The 22,360-nt window shown below is 40.3% G+C and overlaps 1 protein-coding gene and 1 long non-coding RNA gene across 2 annotated transcripts in view; one reads left to right on the top strand and one right to left on the bottom strand.

Moving 5' to 3' along the window:
* Positions 1-221: 221 nt before the first annotated feature.
* On the bottom strand, positions 222-21,101 carry zbtb22b (zinc finger and BTB domain containing 22b). The gene is made up of 5 exons (XM_022221999.2): positions 20,922-21,101; positions 17,001-17,219; positions 11,491-12,237; positions 9,411-9,689; positions 222-8,881 (listed from the first exon to the last, which is right to left on the bottom strand). Exons 2-5 carry the CDS (start codon positions 17,217-17,219, stop codon positions 7,775-7,777), a joined length of 2,352 nt encoding a protein of 783 aa, XP_022077691.2. The 5' UTR covers positions 20,922-21,101; the 3' UTR covers positions 222-7,774.
* The window catches only part of LOC127536272 (uncharacterized), a 578,171-nt gene continuing 557,488 nt past the window's right edge, over positions 1,678-22,360 (top strand). Inside the window, exon 1 of the long non-coding RNA XR_007945270.1 lies at positions 1,678-1,802. This is a non-coding gene — a long non-coding RNA (uncharacterized LOC127536272). The remainder of the gene's footprint in view (positions 1,803-22,360) is intronic.

The following is a 22,360-nucleotide window of genomic DNA, read 5'->3' as shown; positions in this document are numbered from 1 at the left end:
GGTCAGCTTTCAGTTTTTATAACATCATGACTGATCAATAACTATTTTTGATGTTTGTCAGAATAATTCTTGAGACTCATAAACAGTGAGAAGCGAAGAAACTTCTCAAATGAGATGTAAAACTTCTTCCAGAACCAAAACCAAGTTCAGCTCTCCTCCACTGAAGCACCTCGGAAAACAACAGAGATTCACAGTAAAAAAAGACAAGCAGAAGTCAGTGATTCTCACCAAATGATTTATTAATCCGTTACTCTGATACATGGCAGGTGAACACTGATGTTAATGACATTATTGGTACCACTCAGGACTTACAGATGTGGTTTTGTGTGATCACTGTTCAACAATCAGCTGGTCAGTCGGACGACATGTAAGAATCTGGAGTGGTGTCATGTACAAAAATAACAAAAATACTCGAGTCTAGTTTTCAGCAGCAACTTTAATCCTTTCACCTTTTTACTTCTCTCGTAAAGGAGCTCTTCTGTCACTGAGACGTGAAGCTGCAGAGCTAAAACTTCAACCACACCTCATCATGTGGAGTCTTACTGAAAGGCATCGACAACTCCAAGACCTGAGGGCCTCGAACAACTGAAAATGTGAACCAGTCAGTTTTGTTTGTTTTAAGAGGGCAAAACTTTAAGAAAAATGATATAGAAGTGATATAGGATCAAACTATGACGGCCTCTTTTTGTAGTTTCCGTATTTGCACTTTTCAGTAACAAGTTTTTTAAGTTTTATTGATTATTTCTGGGATTTTAATCTACATGTCTGTTGCAGTCACATCTCAATACACAACCAGAGATTTCAGGTTGGAAACAAACACCAAAAGATGCTGCTGTATGTTAGCTCATGGGTGCAACGTTCCTCCTGACAGTCTTAAATCTGCAGAGTGTCAAACACAGACATGTGTGATCTGTTCTGAATGTGCACAAAGTCCAGATTCTTAAAGATCATTTCCTTTGAAATGTTGCCACATTCAGAGAGGTTAGAGGAGTAAATCTGGTCTCCATGTGTTCCATCAGCAGGGTTAATATTCAAAGTTCATCTACAGGAAAATAAATATTTAGTAACACAGAAGCTTTACTGCGTCCTATTCCACTATAATTAGATTTAACCCGTAAATGTTGTGTTCCTTTAAACAGATGAAGACGTTTCCTCCATGATTTGATGCAGAAAATTCACCAGAATCCAGGAAATCAAGTGTTTGATGCTCTAAGTTTCTCCGTGCTCGTTGTACCAAAGTTTAACCCCTTGACACCTGAATTTGTTCACAATTATATAAAAAAAATATGTATTTCTGTTTCTGCTTTCCAGGTGATGCTAAATTAAGTGGAGATTGTTAATTTATCTACAGCACATAGAATAGATATATACTAATAATAACAGATACATAATGTAGGCCCTACTACTGAATGGTAATACGAGAAACCAGTGCTTGTAAAAGATTCCTAGGTACGTATTGAATATGTATAAACCGGTATTGGTGGAATGGATACGACATCTCAGCTGCAGTCTGAATACAAGCGGACGACCAGTTTTAAAGGGTTAAACTAAATCTATAATAATCTTTATCAGAGACAAACTGCTGTCATGTCGACTCTCCTGTATACATCTGCATGACGTGGAGAAGTTAATGTTAGTGGATGCAAGAAGGAGAAACTATTCTGTCAGTCAGACTGTGGCTCAAATACACTCAACAAAAATATAAACACAAAAAGAGTGTCCTTTTATGGTGGCCAATCTAAGGCACACCTGTGCACTAATCATGGTGTCTAATCAGCATCTTGATATGGCACACCTGTGAGGTGGGATGGATTATCTCAGCAAACGAGAAGTGCTCACTGTCACACATTTAGACAGATTTGTGAACAACATTTGGGAGAAATGGTGATATTGTGTATGTGGAAAAAGTTTCAGATCTTTGAGTTCATCTCATAAAAAATGGGAGCAAAAACAAAAATGTTTGTTTATATTTTTGTTAAGTGTATTAATCCACACATTTCTGTCTGAATCAAAACATTTCTCTGTTCATGAGTTGTTTTTGAGTCATCTATGATCACGTTAACTTCTTTAGTGTTCACACGTCTCTCACACATTCTGCTCCATGTTTCCTCTGCAGCAGCTCAGAGAACAAACGCTGGAGATCCCACTTCAACACACAACCACCAGCAGACACAGAGCTCCAAACGTGCTTATAAAACATCCACACTGAGCCTTCACAGAAGGTAAGACACTAACTCTGCTTCTCTTCACATAACTGCAGCCATTAAACATCTCTAAAGGCTTGAAAACGTCTATGAGGTCGTGTGTTAACTGCTTTGTGTTGTAGCTACTGTGGCTCTCTGATTTCTGCAGTGTTAAAGTTCACAAGCGGAGGTGAAGGAACACTGAAACAGCTGCAGTCAGTCACAGACCAGGACAAGTCTGGGAAAGAAAAGATGCACCATTTAAAAACACATAAACCCAGCCACATTTGTAGTATGCACAGCACAGTTTGAAAGGAGAAGGCAGATTGTTGTAGCAGAGAGCTCAACTGCTAGATTAGTGGTTAGCAGGTATGTAGAGCTCATGGAGTCTCTCATTTAACCTGCTAGATCTCTATGGTAACTGATGCTGCAGAGCTAACCTGGTCCAGAGCAGGTTCTGAGTTTCTGATTTAAATCGACTCTAAGAAACGTCTCCCTGTAACCAAAGAGTTTCCCTGATGACTTTTTATGAAGCTCAGCTGAAGGAAAAATGTTTTATGTGTAAACTTATATGGTTCCCCAATATGAAGTATTAAAGAGCTGCATGGGACAGAATTAGTTTAAGTTCTAAAACAATGTCTTCTGATATATCCTTTTAAACTAATGTAAGTAGTACTTCAGAAATCTAATCATTACAGAAATGTGCTGAACATCAACTAAATTGGTTTGCAGTTGAGGAAAAGTGAAGATTTAACTGTAAAAACAGAGAACAGCCTGTCAGTGTGTCCTCTCAGCAGTAATAACATGGTCCCTAAATGCATCACACAGAACTGGTATTAGAACAGTGCTAACATTAAATAGTAACTACGGCCTCCCAGTATAGAAGCAGAACTGATGCTGTATTTAAACCACAGTGCAGTAAAGAACAGAACACGGTGTTATGAAGAACTATGAGGTTTATTGTAAACAGACTGACCTGTGTTTAGCGTCATGAATTCTGCTCTACTGTGAGTGAACAAACATGAGCTTCAAGCCCTGAACTCTGACCAGTAACATGGAGCTGATATTTATTCAGCAGCAGGATGGACATAGCTGCAGACTACAGCGAATGGTAATATAATTAAAGAATTTATCTTTCTTAAAATGTATCATTATCAACAATCTACTATCAGCTTAAACGTGGCAAGTGACCGATAATACCGTCCTATTTTTTTCTTTATTTTCTAACATTTAATTTGGACTTAATCAACCGACTTCATGACAAAATGTTCCGTATAAAAACTTTCACTGTGCAATTAATTACATTTATTTTGAGGATAGACAGTATTTATAGTGTTCGACGGGTCAATTTATTTTAATTTTGTATGATAACAGAATAAAAGTTGTTCCAAAAAGTGAAATTGAACTTAATCCGTTAATCTAGTCTTCTCAGCCAACAAGTATTTGCTTTATGTTCCAAACTAGAGCGTCCTTCATCATCACACCACCTTCACTTCAGCACAAAACAAAACTAAAACTGCTGCTGAAGACAGATGGACAAAAACACTACTTTAGTGCCATTACATCTTCTAACATGACGTCCAAACACGTTTGCTCCGAAAAGTTTCCAAAAATCACTAAAACTTCATTAATATGCACATTTATGCAGCAAGGCACATTAAAATCTAATCAGATTGTCTCCTAAATAATAAGAACAATCAGTTTCCTCCTAATTAAGCCAATTAGCTCATAAGAAAACACAATACACCAACACATGTGGCATCGATTTCAACTTTAAGTGAATATTTTTTGGGGAAGTCTCTCATTATTATCTAAATTTATGCAGAAAGGTGCTCCAGAATCTGATCAGATCCTCTGTTCCAGAAGAAATACCTGCTGTTTAAGCTTCTACTATGCTTCATTATTAAAATATCTCATTCACAGATATAATAAATGTACCGGAAGTCCTGCATATAACGTGTCAGAACATAGAAACTCTCTCAACATTTACTAATGTCTGGTAGGTCAGGACCTGTGTGGCTCAAAGTAAAACAAAACACCAGTGGAAACTACAGAAATGTATTCATGTAAAACTGAAAAATCCTGTGACTTCTTCCTGTGCTACTGAAAAATGAGGTTTTCTTTTCATTTGGGTCCAAAACTAAACCCACTCTGTCACCCGTTCAGAGGAGGTATCCTGTAGAGCTCTAATAAGACCACTGTGATGCTTGTCATTGAACTGAACAGATGCAGTGGAGAACCCAGTGGAGAACACGTTCACATATTTCCTCTACAACCCATTAAAAGCAGACCAGCGGCGTTTAAACTCTGCCGCAGGTCTGATGAGTAGATAACATATATTTCTATATATTTACAGTGATGATAAAATACTCCTCCAAGCGCAAAAAACTCTGTGAACATCAAAGTAAGAAAGTGAAAGCAGCAGCAAAACTGTAAATCAGCCTCCTCCTGCTGTAAAAGCTGCAGAGGAGAAGTTATGAGCTTATCAGTTACAGGTCGAGTTTACAGTGATCGGCCACAACATTAAAACCACCGACTGAAACATCTGCTTACAGTCTAAGTTCTGCTGGAGAACATTTGGTCCTGTGGATGTTACAAAGCACACGGCCTTAACACACAAGTTCCATTCCATGCCAACTCACCTCCCAGCTGAAGTTATGGATTTTCTTGAAAAAAATTATGCAAACATTTCTGCCTAAACCACAGAATCTTTCAAAATCCCACAGCTCTACTGCACATACTTTTTGAGGTATGAATTTTTGAAAATAGTTGAAAGAATATGTGATAACTTCAGCGATTCTTATGAAGCATCTTTAAAGCCTCACCAGTGGTTTAGTTTTCATTGAAGTTGGCAGATTTTTTTTTTTACTGAATATCCCAGAAACCTGAAGAAAAAGTTGGAACTTGTAATCATTTTTTAAAAGCAGAAATTAAAATAATAATAACCACCAAACCACAGTGCATCCCAAACCTCATAGCTTCACTGATATTCCTTCAATTCCAATCAAATTTTTGTTGTGGGCTGAAGCATCTTAGTTTTGTCACAACAACATTTCATTTGGCGCTGCATCAAAAATTCACTACCACACCCTAACCCTTCCTAAAATTAGCTTCAGAGCCAGAAAATCCACTTTCTAAGACATTTTAACAGTATATTTTTTCAGGAAGGAGCACAAACACTAAAGCTGCTCCTCCACAGGCGTGTAGATACAGTTAGCCAATCAGCTGCTGTCATCACATCCAGACGACCAATCAACACCTGAGTTAATCCTCAGTTAACCCTCTGAATCCCAAAACCTGCCGCACGTTTGAAAGGTGTGTTATATTCAAAGACAATTACCAAAATGGCTCCATTTAGTAAACACATAAAGAACTGTTGGATTTTTCAACTTTCCAACAGTTCAGTGATGTGTGGTTCAGTCAGAAAATAGAACCAAAGTTCCAACATTTCATCAAAACTTATTTAATCTAAACGTCTCATTTAAAGATGACACATTTTTTGTAGTTTTCAGAGGCTTTACAATCATATTTAGTGGCTTTAATTGTCAGGTAAATATTTGATTATGCTGATTTCAAGGTTTTATATGTGTGTATGGTACCTGTTGAGCTAATTAGTTCAGCAAATAAACAGTTCAAGTTCCAGCTTTAGTGGTTTGGGTCTTTGTGTAACAAAGGATTCATCTTGCTCCATGTGTCTGGAAGAGATAACATTTCTAAAGTTCACCAACTTGTAGCATTAATGTAATTATCAAAACAATACATAATATGAGGTATATAAGAGAGTGCAACGTTGCATTGTTGCAGAAATGTTTTCTCATCCAGACACACAGAGCAATAACTTTAGTAGAAAAAAAAATATACCTAATCCTGTGAATAATAAGCAACTGGTGATGCTTTAAAAGAATCGCTGAAGTTCTAAAATTAAACACACAGGGCCTACTGTACGGTCGAAAATTCAGAATTCAAAAGGTATTTCTAGTAAAACTGTAGGATTTTGCAAAGTTCCATGGTTGAAGTAGAAGTTTTTGCATGATTTTTTTCTCCAAAAAATACATGACATTAACTAGGAAAACCTTTGAAATCTGGGTGAAATGGCGTGGAATGATAACTGCAATACCGGCAGCAGCAGCCTCCTTCAGCAGGACGTTGTGGCCTAACACACCTCAAAAACTGCTCGAGGAACATGACCAAGAGCTCCAGTTTCTGACCCAGCCTCCAAGCTCCCCAAATCCACATCTAACATAGCATCTGGGGGATACGTCGGACTACAGATGGAAATTAGCATGATGCTAAATCTGGTGCAGCCATCTTTTTAATGTAACTGCACACTGTCCTTTTTCAAATAAACTTGAAAGAAAGAAAGAAAGAAAGAACGTAGAGGCTTCACCCTGCAAACTACAAGACCTAAAGGATCCACTAGCGACTCCTCTATGGTTCCTCATTAGGCAGCTGGTTTTAATGTTGTGGCTGATTATGCAGAGCTGAACCATAAAGGTAAAAGGACTAACAGATCTAGCTTTTGCTACAACACCCAAACATCAAGTTTTGAAAACCACGTCTGAATAAGGCTCAAGCTAATTAGCTGTACAGGTTGGTAGAGATGAATAAATAAGCAGCCAAAAGACCAAAGAGTTCCTGTCTGGCAAACGTCCGTCCCTGTGGACGTGACTGAGGTCGGTCAGTGATGAGGATAAATATCTGAGTCTCAACGGTAACGCAGGACGAGCTTCAAAAAAAGCACAACCAGTATCACTGAAAACAACTTGGCAGTGCTGACAGTTAGGTTTGTTACATCTGACACTGAGGCAGGAAAAGATCCATCACTGCTGCTGTGAGGAAATCCAAGAAAACACACAAATCTGCAACTTCTCTGCTTCTTCTTAATTCAGAAGAGTTTAAGTCAGCTGAGCGAGTTTCACCAAATCTAGTAAAGTCCTGTGCCTATTTAGAAAAATAACACCACATGAATTCAGTCTTTTCCTTCATTCCTAATTTGTTTTGCAGATTTGTGTTTTTGATCTGATTACAGAAATATGTCACAATACAATACTGCAGGAAATCACAGCAATTTAGAACAGCCATTTTTCTACTCTACTGATATTATAATGTTGCCACAGAAGTTAACAGTTAGTGAAACACGGTCGTTTGTTGTTTCCTCTCCACAAACACTCTCCCACAAAACCAAAAAATAAACTCTAATAACGTCTCAGATATTTAAAACAATAGCTTACTCAGAGACAAAATGTCCATTTTTATGAGGCCACGTTTCGGAGGCAAGTTTCCTAAAGTCTTTGTGAGAAATGCGGATGACTTATGATGGCATCAGCAAAACCACAAGTCTGTTTCAGAAACTTCACGCCACAACAGTCGACTGGAATCTCAAAGTGTCGTTTTTCTGTAAACATTACAGGTCCTTCAGGTTGTGTGTCCAACGGGAGCCTCGCCTGTTTCTGGACAAAGTACACCGTCTGTTCTAAATGCTGTTATCAGTGAAGCACTGAGCTTACAACAACCTTTTCAAACAGCAGCAGGAACCAGACGTCCGACTGTTTGGAAGGAGGCACCCGTTGGATGGAACGCACACGTTTGGTTTAAGTCACGCTACTTTCATTGGCACTGACTTCACACACGTCTTCATCACAGACATTCCGACCCAAGCCGAGACCACCGAACATCCCAGAACCTGGACCTTGACCCGGACTCGGAGGGACCCCTAGAAGGGCCCCCGCTGCAGAAATGTTGTTGCTCAGAGCAGCACTGTTGCTGTTACTCACGCTGTTGTTGCTGCTGCTTCCTGCAGCCGAGACGCCGGCGTGCTGCGGTGACAGAACAGCAGCAGACAGATGTGGAACAGACGCTCCTCCCCTCGTTCCTCCTCCCAGGATGCCGCTCTGTGCGCCTTCGCCTGCAGACAGGAGGAGGTGAGGGGAGGAGATCAAATCGGGTCCGTCCTCTCCTCCTCCTCCTCTTCGGCCTCCGTCGCTGCTGCTCCCGCCCTCGCCGCCCTCTCCCAGCCCGCTGCGCCTCTCGCAGTGCGACCGATGCCGCATGAAGCTGTCGCGCCACATGAACTTCTTCCCGCAGCTGAGGCAGTCGTACGGCTTCAGGCCCGTGTGCGTCTTCATGTGCTCCGTGAGGTGATGCTTCATTTTGAACTTCTTGGCGCAGACGGGGCAGTGGAAGGGCCTCAGGTCCAGGTGCATGTTAATGTGGCGGTCCCTCATGCTCTTGTGGGTGAAGGTCTTTCCACAGTGGCACATGAACACTTTCCCTGAACCCCCGGAGCTGCTGCTGCCGCCACCGCAGCCACTTCCACCTCCCATCCCCCCGCTGTCCGTACCATCGACCCCCAGACCCCCCTGCACTGACAAGTGGACCGCACCGTGCTCCAGACCGGGTCCTTTAAACGAGGCTCCTCCGATCATACCACCTGCCATCCCCAGGGGAGGCGCGGCGGCGTCCAGGGAGAGTCCGGAGGCCTGGCTGTAGAGGAGGATCTGGTTCCCCTGCATGTCCAGGGGGAAGAGCTGGGCCCGGGCCGTGGCTGCAGACTGAACCTGACCCAGCAGCGCCGACACGGCTCGGTTAGTGTTCTGGTTCTGACCCGCAGCGCTGTCATGAAGGTGCTGAGCTAATGTCTGTTCCATTAAACTGCCTTCAAACTTGAGGTAGTCTTCTGAAGACTGGCAGTAATCCACCTACAGACAGACAGGGGAGATTTTTATGTGATGCACTGACTAAAGAATTATATAATAAATGAAATACATTAAATATAAACATATAATAATACAGAATTTCAGTATACCCTTGCAATGACAATAAAGCTTCTTGTCTTATCTTATCTGACTAAAAAAACTTACCAGTAGAACTTGATTTTGCTGCACTGGGACAATTTTTGCAAAATTTTAAAGCATTAAAGCAACATCATGTTATACAATATTCTCTATAGACCATTGGCTCAGGGTCTACATATTGTGTTTCTTACATGCAAGCATGAACCCAGAGAAACATGTAAATTTTCAAAATAATATTTTATGTTAGTCAGGTAGCTAAATGTTTGTTTTACCTGAAGAAAGATGCTGCTAAGTTGTTAAGTTGCACTTGTTTGTGGCCAACCAGAAACTGCAAATTTTCCATCCTCTTTCAGTCGAATAAAAGCACAAACAGCACCAGTTTCCACCACATTTGTCTCATTTTTTTAACCAACAGAAACAGTTGCCAGGATACCTGTGAGTCCATGTCGCTCTCGGCTCGGCCCCCCAGCTCGGCTGAAAGGCTCCTAACGTTGGAGATGTTGAAGTCGCTTCGGTCCCTCTCTCGTGCCAGCTCCATCTCCCTCTCCTCCTCGTCCTCCTCGTCTTCTCCTCCCTCCTCCCCCGACACCACGATGAGGTCGTCGTCCTCCGTGCGTTCGGTTTTCACCACCACCCACTGTTTGCGGGGCATGATGCTGGGCTGGCTGTAGGTCGGACGCTTCTGCAGAGGCAATGCAGAGTCCTCTCCATCCTGTCATTAAACGCAGCACATCTGTTATTTGCTGTAGGTGAAAACTTTGTGTCTCTGGAGATTCACCATCATCCAGGTCATTGGAATCTGAAGTGCTTCAGTCAAAGGCAACCAGACTTTTCTCTTTGTTTCCTGAAGTTGTTTCACTTCTCATGCAAGAAGTTTCCTCAGTTCTCTTTGAAATGAGGTGAAACATTTTCAAAAAACCAAAAACAAAAGTCCAGTTGCAAGAAAATTTCGTATTTTCAAAAGATTGTTTCAGAACGATTTGGAGCCAATGAAAACATCAATGGAATCATGTGAAATGTACTTATTAAATGTCTTTTCTCTGAAGTTAATCACTGTGTAGAAACTAAGTACTAATGAGAACAACGTATTTAGGATGTTTACAGTACTAAATAATATCAGAAATAAGAGAAGAATCAGTCAGGACTAAATAAACTGACTCCTGTCATATAACATCTGTAAAGTTTTCATATTAGCAATGGGGGAAAAACAGTTGAAGGTTTCTAGTAAGAACCGCTGCAGAAAGTCATCCCAACCCTGTTTCTTGTTTTGAAGAATTTTAATTTGCACTGCAAGAATTCTCAAGTTATTCTAAAACATTTTAAAATTATATTTTATTATTATTATTTTAAATATAGTACATATTTTAAATAGTATTTTTGATGTATGTTCTGTGATAATTTAACTCCTACTATAACACTGTGATTTCCTTTAGGGGGTTAAGTAATAATAATAAGAATAACTTCATTTGTATCACACTTTTCGAGAGAAAAGTTACAACAGGCTTCACAGCAAGGCAAATCTCAGATTATAAAACCAACTTAACAAATCAATAAGATTACAAACATGAAACAAAAACAAGATTAAACAGTTAGGTCATTTCAAGAAAACATTGTTTTGTAGCACAACAAGGATAACGGCAATAACAAAAAGGATTATTAATGGCTTTACAAAAGTAACTTAACAAGCCTAAACATTACAGTTCAGACCCTGTTGTGTTCTTTAGGATGTGGTTATATGAGAGTAATTTACATATTAGGAATTAACTTTACAAAAAGTATATGATATATTACTGTACTTCACTGTAATACATATTGAGGTTACAATGCTATTAATTTTATAGAGTAGCATATCTAATGTGATAATAAAGAAACACAATAAAACATTACAGTATTATAAGTAACGGCACTTCAACTAATATATACACACTACCATTAAAAAGTTTGGGGTCACTTAGACATGTCCTTGTTTTTGAAAGAAAGGCATTTTTTTCAAAGAAGATAACATGAAATGAATGATAAATCCAGTCTAGACATTGTTAATGTGGTAAATGACTATTCTACCTGAAAACAGCTGATTTTTAATGGAATATCTCCATAGGGGTACAGAGGAACATTTCCAGCAACCATCACTCCTGTGTTCTAATGATACATTGTGTTAGCTAATGGCGTTGAAAGGCCAATTGATTACAAGAAAACCCTTGTGCAGTTATGTTAGGACATGAATAAAAGTGTGTTTTCATGGAAAACATTAAATTGTCTGGGTGGCCCCACACTACACTATCGTTTTCAACAGTAGTGTAGATCTTTTGAATAAAACCCTACATTGTTGTTAATTTTGAAGAAAAGTTTTTGGAAATAGAAATGACTTTTAGATTTTGTAATATAGTAAATGTAAATAAAGGTGGTGAAAATACTATAGATTACTGAGAGACACAAACATGAAAACAAAGTTGATTTCTAAAATGACTGTGATGTAAATGAAACTTGTGATGAACTGAAGGTGTGTTACTCACCTGATAGGACGACACACCAAAGCTGTCGCTGACCCCGACTTCCTGCTCCGACACCGAGCTCATTTTCTTCCTCCTCCCGCTGCCTCCTCCTCTCCCCCTCTTCCTTTGGTGGTACAACACCTCCTCCTCTTCCTCCTCCACCTCCTCCTCCTCCTCCTCGATGAGGAAGGCTTCCTCTCCTCCTGAAGGCGTGCAGTAGCTGGGGGTGTTGCTCGCTGCCCCTCCATCCACTGAAGCTCCAGCTGCTGCCGCTCCGCTTCCCCCAAAACTGCTGCCGTCTCTGGGGCTGAAGTAGTTGGTGCTGCTGGGACTCTGGCTCTCGCTCACTGAAGGCCGGCTGGGGGGCTGGGAGGCTCGCTGAGGCTCGTTGGACTCTGCAACCTGGACTCGACCGACACCACTGTTACCTCCGGCTCCATTCTCGCCCCCTGCACCGCTGTCGCCGTTGCTGCTGCTGCACCCGGGGTTGGCAGACCCTCCACCTCCTTCCGCTCCATCCTGCACACCACCGCCTCCTCCTCCTCCTCCGCTTCCTCCTGCCACCGCAGCTCGGCCCTCCTTCAGCAGCTCAGTGCATTTGTCCACGATGTGCCACATCTGCAGGACGCTGCCCACCGTGAGGTAGTTGACGATGTCGTCGCGCAGCATCCGGAGCTGACCGGTGTAGGCGCAGCTCAGCACGCTCTCAAACGCCAGCGGGTCCATCACCGCCGGGATGGTGACCGTGGACATGTTCTTTAGTAGTACCTGGAGGCGGATGGAGATCAATACACCACAGTGACACCTTTGTCAGTTTGTAATGATTTGTTCTGCCCCCCCCCAACCCTCCTATCCGTCTCTTGTTTCACACCATGTTGGGAAATGAAACTCCTGGTCACAATCCAAGTCCAAGTGAATTTCTGGCATCTACAAACACAATCTCTCTGCCAGCCTCTCAGACTCATCACAGGGGTCCGATTCAACCTCCCACCAAGTGTCAGTATGCAGCTCTTTGGCAGATGAGTAAGACTCTCTTGAAATAGAATAATTAAAATATAATAAAATGACTGTATGAGGCTGCTATCACACTGCGGGCCTTTATTCTTTTAATTCCTAATTTGTGCTCTGATATACTCTGTTTTATTCATTTTCTTATCCTGAGCCAAAATGATTTAGCTTGTTGTTATGGAACAGTCACGTTGCATTCCACTGTGACAAATAAAAACTCTTAAACTGTACAAACAGTATTGGTCTCTGGTTTGTGAAGTGAAAACCGGTTTTATCTCTCCGTAAACCGGTGAAGTTACAGTTTACATCCTTGTCTTTCCATGCTCAAACTATATACAGTATGTAGAGAAGAAGTTTAAAGAAATTCATGTGAATCAAATGTGACATACAGTCAAAGTCTTCCATTTCTGTTCCTCAGTTATAGTGCTGAATAACAGCTGGAAAAGTGTTTTTTTTAGAACACTATCATACCACAGTGGCATTGACCTTTTGCACACAAAATGTCATCACTCTGTTTCATCCAATTAGACATTTGTGTGAAATCTGGTCTTAATTAGTGTCTAAATTTCCCTAGTAATAGCTGAAAATGTGTTTTGTGAAATCACGGTGACCTTTTACCTTCAAACTCATCGGTTTATCCTTGAATTTGAGGATGCAGATAATTAGTCTTCTTTTCCTAACTGAGTGAAATGACCCTGAAGGAAGCAAGTAGCAGCCATGCTAGAGTAGGGTAAAATCTTTAAATGCTAATAAAAGGTGCTTGAATGCTTCCCTTTCCTTATCGCCTTCAGAGTAGGATACGCTGCACCATCCTTTACCAAATTTAAGATTATACTGTCCATATATGAAGTAACATCCACTGCCGCATGGTAATGCAGTGTTAGCGCAGCTTAATTGTCTTTTCCAATTTCCTTATGAAACATCTTTCCTTGACATTTTCCATTTAGTTAGGCGGATGAGACCGAAATTTGGGGTCGATAGTTCACTTTTTCAGGAAAGCACCAAATTTGGTACAGACATAGTATATGACCATACAATTGATTTAAGAGGAGGACCCCAAAAATCTAAGCCCTCTGGTGGCCGCCATTTTCAATTCAAATATGGCCGCCTTGCTAAACCTATTTATGTAGTATCTCCCTTATACGGCAGATACAAAGTTACTTTCAAGATCTACCCCCATTGTTTAAGGGTCTGCGGATTCAATAAAGCCATTTATAACAGTGTTATAAATGGCGGCCACCAGGGGGCTTAGATTTTTGGGGTACTCCTCTTAAATCAATTGTATGGTGATATATTATGTCTGTACCAAATTTGGCGCTTTCCTGAAAAAGTGAACTATCATTTGACGTATCCGGCTCACTAATTGACCTCAAGGAAAAGTGTCTAAGAAAAGACATGGAACTGATTTTTTAAAAATATATGCTACAACTCAAGTCAATGTTTATACCACATTTGAAGAAATTTCCTCACACGATATTGCGCATAATGTTGGAGACATAAAAAAACAGTTACAACCTCAGACATTGACATTTTAGTTGTTTTTTTATATGTCAACAAGAAGATTTCTTTTACACAGATGCAGCATTTATATTACATGACATTTATTATAAGACATTTAGTCTTGAGATCATTCACACCTTGATGCATGTTTGTTCCTGGTTCTTAGTGAGTCTTAAGCTGTAAGGGGATGACAATAAACAAAACATCTGACACTCCCCATCAGTTCATTAGGACTGAAGTAAAGAAGCCTCTTGTTTGAGGTAAACCATCATCAGAAACCAAAAACAGAAGACCAATTGTGTTTTACCGATGCTTTTAGGTTAAATCTGACAGTGTAAACAGACAGCGATTGAGGCTCTTTGTTACAGTACGCATCTCTGAGCATAAACTGATATATTTAAAGATATGAGGGACTAAACTCGTCACCTGCCTGTCTTTGCATGAACACTCATTAGTCTGTCCAGGTGTTTTATAGGCTAAAATTCAGTTGTCATTGTTCCTAAAACTGACAGCTGATCTTCTCAACACAAACTCCATGTACAGGAGGTTGAATGCTCACCGAGTAATGTATAAATTAAACTCCATGTTGCTTGTATATTAATTAGTAAATGCCTGATCTCTCTGGGGCTTGCTTTGCTGTGATTCCATTCACAAACCTGATGGTGAAAATCCTAAAATGGATTATCAATCTATTACAATGTCTGGACATTTTGAAATGCTGCTTTCCTTTATTTGGTAGTTTTTTCTAATTCATTTTGACCCAGGTCATGTCTATCACCTCCTTTTTGCCATTGCAGACTTGTTTTATCAGACCGACTATTTTCTGTTATGCAAGGCTTGTAAATGTGAAGAATAGCTATAGATGTCACAGATTTATGATCTAGTTTACCAATAACCTTTTCTTTTTAACTTTAGTTGACTGTAGACTTTAGTTGGGCACATGTGCACTTCTGAATGTAAAGTAATACTTCTCGTATGGATCGAAGATGATGTTTCTGCCATCAGGGTTTATATGGTGCTCATACAGTAAAAGCAATAACAGAGTTTAACAGGTCAAAGAAAAGCACAGTTCATAGTATATTTGTGTAGGTATATAGAGCCTACAGTCGAGGTCAAAAGTTTACATACACTTGTAAAGAACATAATGTCATGGCTCTCGAGTTTCCAGTTATTTCTACAATTCTGATTTTTCTCTGATAGAGTGATTGGAACCGATACTTCTTTGTCACAAAAAAACATTCATGAAGTTTGGTTCTTTTATGACTTTATTATGGGTTAACAGAAAAAGTGACCTAATCTGCTAGGTCAAAAATATACATACAGCAACATGAATTAGCAATTTTGGTGACTTAGAAAGTTGTGTCAATGAAATGAGCTTCATAGCATTGCCTCGTAACTTCTTGTCAGTGATTATGAGTGACTACAGCTGGTTACTTCTCTGAAGCCATTTTAATAGGGCTCAGTGGATACAAATGCCCACAAACGCTACAACGGGAAAGTCAAAGGAGCTCAGCATGGATCTGAAAAAGCGAATCATTGACTTGAACAAGTCAGGAAAGTCACTTGGAGCCATTTCAAAGCAGCTGCAGGTCCCAAGAGCAACAGTGCAAACTATTGTTTGTAAGTATAAAGTGCATGGCACTGTTTTGTCACTGCCACGATCAGGAAGAAAATGCAAGCTATCACCTGCTGCTGAGAGAAAATTGGTCAGGAGGGTTAAGAGTCAACCGAGAACCACCAAAAAGCAGATCTGCCAAGAATTAGAAGCTGCTGGAACACAGGTGTCAGTGTCCATGGTCAAGGGTGTTTTGCATTGCCATGGACTGAGAGGCTGCCGTGCAAGAAGGAAGTTCTTGCTCCAAAAGTGACACCTTAAGGCTCAACTGTAGTTTGCTGCTGATCACATGGACAAAGAGAAGACCTTCTGGAGAAAAGTTCTGTGGTCAGAGGAAACAAAAATCGAGCTGTTTGGCCACAATGCCGAGCAATATGTTTGGAGGAGAAAAGGTGAGGCCTTTGACCCCAAGAACACCATGCCTACCGTCAAGCACGGTGGTGGTAGTATTATGCTGTGGAGTTGTTTTGCTGCCCATGGAACTGGAGCTTTACAGAGAGTAAATGGGATAATGAAGAAGGAGGATTACCTTCAAATTCTTCAAGACAACCTGAAATGATCAGCCCGAATGTTGGATCTTGGCCACAGTTGGGTGTTCCAACAGGACAATGACCCCAAACACACATCAAAAGGGGTAATGGAATGGCTAAATCGGCTCGAATTAAGGTTTTAGAATGGCCTTACCAAAGTCCTGACTTAAACCCCATTGAAAACATGTGGACAATGCTGAAGAAACAAGTCCATGTCAGAAAGCCAACAAATTTAACTGAACTGCACCGATTCTGTCAAGAGAAGCAGTCAAAGATTCAACCAGAAGCTTGCCAGAAGCTTGTGGATGGCTACCAAAAGCGTCTAATTAAAACGAAAATGGCCAAGGGACTTTCATCCATCCATCCCTCCATCCATCCATCCATCCATCCATCCATCCATCCATCCATCCATCCATCCATCCATTCTCTATACACCGCTTTATCCTCACTAGGGTCGCAGGGGGTGCTGGAGCCTATCTCAGCTGACTCGGGTGAAGGCAGGGGACACCCTGGACAGGTCGCCAGTCTGTCGCCAAGGGATGTGTAACCAAATATTAGCATTGCTGTATGTATATTTTTGACCCAGCAGATTTGGTCACTTTTTCTGTCATAAAAGTCATAAAAGAAGCAAACTTCATGAACGTTTTTTGTGACAAAGAAGAATCTGTTCCAATCACTCTATCAGAGAAAAATCAGAGTTGTAGAAATAACTGGAAACTCAAGAGAGCCATGACATTATGTTCTTTACAAGTGTATGTAAACTTTTGACCTCGACTGTATATTGAATACCCTTTAACTGCCTCTTAGTGAGAAAATGTGTTGAAATGGGAAACTGAGTGAAGAACAGGTTTAGTATGATATCTATGCAGCACACCCACCTGGTCATGGAAGTAAGGTGAGGATGCGGCCAGGACGCAGCGGTGGGCCTTGAACACTTGTCCCTGGACGTGGATGGAGAGGTCACAGAGCCTGCCCTCCTCCCTCTGCCGGTTCAGGCTGTCCAGCACCGAGGCCTGAGCGCTGGGGAAGCACACCTGCACCACCGAGCTGCTGCTGCTGCTGCTGCTGCTTCCCACCTCCATGGGCAGAGACTGCATCTGGGTGGGAGAAAAACTTTCATGACTCCGAGCGTTGGCGGTTAAATCGTGTTTTCAGATTAAGTTAGAGTGCTCCCGTAATGGCTTTCTTTCCTGGCTTGTTACTGCTGGTTTTCTGCAGATGGTGCATCCAGGCTGAGTTTGAAAGAAAAATAATTGAACAAAATAACCAGAGAAGCTCTTTCTGAACAAAAATGGTACATTACAAGATCGGTGTAGATTAAAAAAATCACTTGCTTAAGTGCCACATGGCTGCATTTCTCAAGTAGTGTGGCAATAATTCTACTATAAAAGTTATTGCTAAATATTTTATAGGCAAAATCATAAATTCTAAGCTGAATACTCACTACCAACTTTATTAAATAGCGAAAATAAATGCACCTAATGGAACGGCCATGCAACAAAGCCAACATTCAGCATAGTCTAAACATGCAGTTTAGGTTCTAAAATTTCATCATTGCGGTAACAAACAATTATTTCCATTACCCATTCAATCAATCGTTTTTACAATATTTGTTTATTCTACATATAGAAAAGAAGGATGTTCAAATGTCCTCTAGTAACTGATTAATAGTCCAAATTACAAATACACCCAACAAAAATATAAACGCAACACTTTTGTTTTTGCTCCCATTTTTTATGAGATGAACTCAAAGATCTAAAACTTTTTCCACATACACAATATCACCATTTCTCTCAAATGTTGTTCACAAATCTGTCTAAATCTGTGACAGTGAGCACTTCTCCTTTGCTGAGATAATCCATCCCACCTCACAGGTGTGCCATATCAAGATGCTGATTAGACACCATGATTAGTGCACAGGTGTGCCTTAGACTGCCCACAATAAAAGGACACTCTGAAAGGTGCAGTTTTGTTTTATTGAGGGGGGGGGGGGGGGGGGGGGGGTGTTGGTTGACATTCCTGCTGTCAGCATGCCAATTGCACGTTCCCTCAGATCTTGCCACATCTGTGGCATTGTGCTGTGATAAAACTGCACCTTTCAGAGTGGCCTTTTATTGTGGGCAGTCTAAGGCACACCTGTGTACTAATCATGGTGTCTAATCAGCATCTTGATATGGCACACCTCCTCAAAACGCACCATCAAGCAATTATAAAAGCAGATGCTTTGTATTTTTCTGTCAACTGACAAGTCAATTATTGTTGTAAATGTAGTTTTAATCAGGTTTCTGGTCATTTTAGAGGTGAACTGTGTTTGTCTGCCAAAAACTGACCTTTCTACTTCTTATTAAAGTCACCCAGTTTATATGCAGCTGCTTTTGTTTAAATAAATAAATCATATCCTGCATATATACAGAATTTAATGTCTGTAGGTGGTAGTGATGTCTTTGTGAAACTTTTAGTTTTGTCACTGAACAACTGTGAGTGAAACAATGTAAGTATAGTGTTATCAGGCCTGACATTTAGGATAATTATGGGTAGTACTGCAGGATGATTTCTAAAGTTTAGACTGTTTGTGTTTGTTTTGTCTAACATCCATAATTAGAATGTAATTAACATGATTTACGGATGGGTTTTATCTTTACAATTAGTAAATGATCTCTTTTGTGATTGTCTCATATGCTATAATCTTTAAAAATTACATTAGTTTTGAAAAATCCAGTCATTTTGATGTGTGAATAACATTTCAGACACAATATAAGCACTGCAATTACTTTTTGGCACTGGTCCTTTAAAGCTATTTCAACTTCTAAAAACAACACTACACTGATCGGTTTTGCCAATATACATACAATCCACCTTCTAACGTAAATGGGAAGCTACAAAACACTACAAACACCTCTCAGCATAAAATAAAGCAAAAATAATTCAACATCACCCCAAAATGGAGTTATTACACCAAAGTAATTATATTTACCACTAAACATGACTTGTCCAAATGCAAAATTAGATTTATTAATAAGTAAAACATATTCCATAATACCTAAAACAACATTGTTTCTCATCCTGGCTTTTTCTCAAACAGTAATAGATTAACGCTGAGATGAAGTGAAATACGTCTTTTATCTTCATATGTGTGGAAGAAGGAAAACACATAAAGAACAGCAGCCAACCATGGAAACACTGATCTGATGCTGTTTCTCCTAACTTACCCAAAATACACTACAAATGGTTCCTACTTGAGACGGTCAGGAAGTACAACTGAGAAACTTCAGAGTCTGTTTGAAGTCTTTTGTTTGATCACAGCTGGTTCTTGTGTAGCTGCATGACACTCAGAGGGCTGTGACAGCAGCGCAGCACATTTTCTGCAGCTTAAATGCATTTTTCTGATCTGTGTTCAGCACAGATGACATCACATATTTACAGGGAAATGTTCTGACAGCAGAATGATCAGCAGTGTCATCTGGACTTTGTCAGTTCTTAGAAACCGGAGATGCTTCTTAGATGAGACGGGAAACATCTTCTAGACCCTGAAGCTTGTACTGGAGCTCTTATAATTAAGTGAGATGATTTATTGCATAATAACGCTTTCAATCTTCACATCAGAAATGCAGAGAACAGCAGCCAATCAAGAAGATGCTGACTTGATTGATTCCTACTTGAAACAGCCTAGAAGTACAACTGAGAACCCTCAGTGTCTGTGTTAAGTCTTGTTAATGGATCACAGTTACAGCCATAAAGCTGCTGCTGTCACAGCTCTCGGGGCAGCTGCACATGATGCATGATGAATATGTTGCATGTCATGCAGTACATGGATCATATCAGGCTGTTCCTGCACAGATGACACCACATATTTACAGTGAAATGCTCTAACTGACAGCAGAATGATCAACAGTGCCATGTGGACTTTGTCAGTTCTTAGAAACCGAAGATGCTTCTCGGATGAGACGGGAAACATCTTCATGAACTTCCTATAGAAGTTCTGTAGCTTTTACTGGAGCTCTTAAAATTAGGCGAGATCATTTCTTGCATAATAACACTTTTAATCTTCATCTCATATGTATGAGGAGGTGAAAAATGCGGAGAACAGCAGCCAATCAACGAGATGCTGACTTGATTGGTAGTGCTGTTTGTAATTTACCCAAAATACACCACAAATGATTCTTACTTGAGACAGTCTAGAAGCAGACAGTCTTGTACAACTGAAAACCTTAAGTGTCTGTGTCAAGCGTCTTTGTTGGATCACAGTTACAGTCATAATGCTGCTGCTGTCACAGCTCTCAGGCTGACATGCAGCTGCACATGATGCATGATGAATATGTTGCATGTCATGCAGTATATGGATCATATCAGACTGTTTCTGCACAGATGACACCACATAATTACACTGAAATGTTGTAACTGACAGCAGAATGATCAACAGTGTCATCTGGACTTTATTTACAGCTGAAGCAGCTCCTCTCTGCAGAGCCTCCTCCATTTGGAAAGTAATTACCAGAAAATGTCCACATCTCACTGAGGACATGACAGCAGCACTTTGTTGCTGTGTTGTTGAGAAAATCAACAGCTGGCTTGCAAACACACTCTGAGTTGACAAGCTACATAAGCAGCGCTACACAAATCCACCAAGCTGTGTCGTGGAAAGGTTTCTGCGGACGCTCGTCTCCTCCTTGCAGGCGGCAGCAGCAGTTTGTGGAGCTTCACTCTCCGGTCACACCGTTACAGATGTGACGTTAGCCTGCTAGCTAGCTCCCACGGCGGCTACAAAAAGCAGGAGCCGCCGCCGCCGACGGTCAACTCACCGTTTCAGTAGAGAGTGCAGCCCCCGGGAGGACCGTGTGTGGCCGGGCAGAGGGCAGACAGTCCGGCCGGGTTATCCAGGCCCCTAAGTTTGAGCAGCATTTTGTTCAAATGTTCTTCCCATCTGATCTCTGCAGCAGCAGACAGCGACGCGTCGCCTTTAACAGGATTCCAGACAGACGAGCCAGACTTTAGCCGACACAAAATAAATCAAATAAATTATGAAATATTAAATATAGCCTTAATGCTACTAATAATAACAGCTGTGAAAAAAATGAAAGTTGATCAAAAACAGATTGAAATTGTCCCTTTTCAAAAGCTAAACAACTTTATATAAGATTCAACCTCACTAAAATCTTTTTTTTTCTGGTAGGGAATTGTCACAATACACATTATATTTGCATCATTTATCAATCTTCTTTTCTTTAAAATCCTCATATAAATTAAAAACTGGACAATACCATAGAAATAAAATAAATTTCAGGATTTTTTTTCTTGATTTGCATGCACATCGGGTTAAGAATATTGACAATAAGCATCAAGAATTATATAATTTTTAAGAAATTTAAAAGAAAAATATTGAGAGAAATAAAGAAAATAAACAAGATGATCAAAACAACAAGAAAAAACAGTGTTATAACAGTGTTACATGTGTGTTGTGTGTGTCATGTATAAACAACTAAAAACAAAAAATATATGTAAAATCTGAACAAACAAGTAATATGAACGTCATCTGCTATGCTACTTTTCACAATAGTCTATACAATATGAGCTAAGTATTATGTGCAATAGGTCAGTACCTGTGCAACAATTCATTATTATGACTAAGATTTCAATTCAATGTGCAGCATTTAATTTTCTAGGTGCTATAATTCTACCTCATGTGTGTAATTTCATTTTTGTGTTTAATATTTCAACTTTATGTGCAATATTTCATTTTCATGTGTAGTATTACTTTACAGACTAGCTAACAGTGTCTGCCAGCCTGAGAAACTCGTTAAGATCCCAGAATAAATTAGGATTCACTTCTGAAACAATCTATAGACATGCAAGGTGATTTTTAAGTACTGCAAAATGTATCAGAATTAAAAAATCCAGGTCCAGGAAGTCAAGGGGACTTTGAAAGTAAGAGGCCGTTATATCAGTGAGATAGAGACATTAAAAAACCTACACCAACATGTGTCGCCTGCTGTAGGATGTGGAGACACAAAGAAACTAATTAACCACGCCTGACGAACGTCAGCGGGGTTATTGCATTCGGTGCGGTATCTGGCTGGGTAAGTATGTATGTATGTATGTATGTATGTATGTATGTATGTGACTATGTCCGGTCCGATATCTCTCCAACCGCTGAAGTCAGGATGATCAAACTTAGCACTGAAGATCAGTCTAAGGTCCCCTGCGCAGTTGTGGAGTTACAGGTCAGCAGATCAAGTAGGGA

Source organism: Acanthochromis polyacanthus, chromosome 11, assembly GCF_021347895.1.
Source record: "Acanthochromis polyacanthus isolate Apoly-LR-REF ecotype Palm Island chromosome 11, KAUST_Apoly_ChrSc, whole genome shotgun sequence".
Lineage (NCBI taxonomy): Eukaryota > Metazoa > Chordata > Actinopteri > Pomacentridae > Acanthochromis > Acanthochromis polyacanthus.
This window is presented reverse-complemented; position numbering and strand designations above follow the sequence as displayed.

Excerpts from the sequence above, each read along its gene's own strand:
- zbtb22b (XM_022221999.2), bottom strand. The coding sequence starts at position 17,219 with ATGCAGTCTCTGCCCATGGAGGTGGGAAGCAGCAGCAGCAGCAGCAGC. Across the intron at positions 12,238-17,000 it reads CACCTTACTTCCATGACCAG|GTACTACTAAAGAACATGTC; the intron begins GTGGGTGTGCTG and ends ATCCGCCTCCAG. Across the intron at positions 8,882-9,410 it reads AGAGCGACATGGACTCACAG|GTGGATTACTGCCAGTCTTC; the intron begins GTATCCTGGCAA and ends GTCTGTCTGTAG.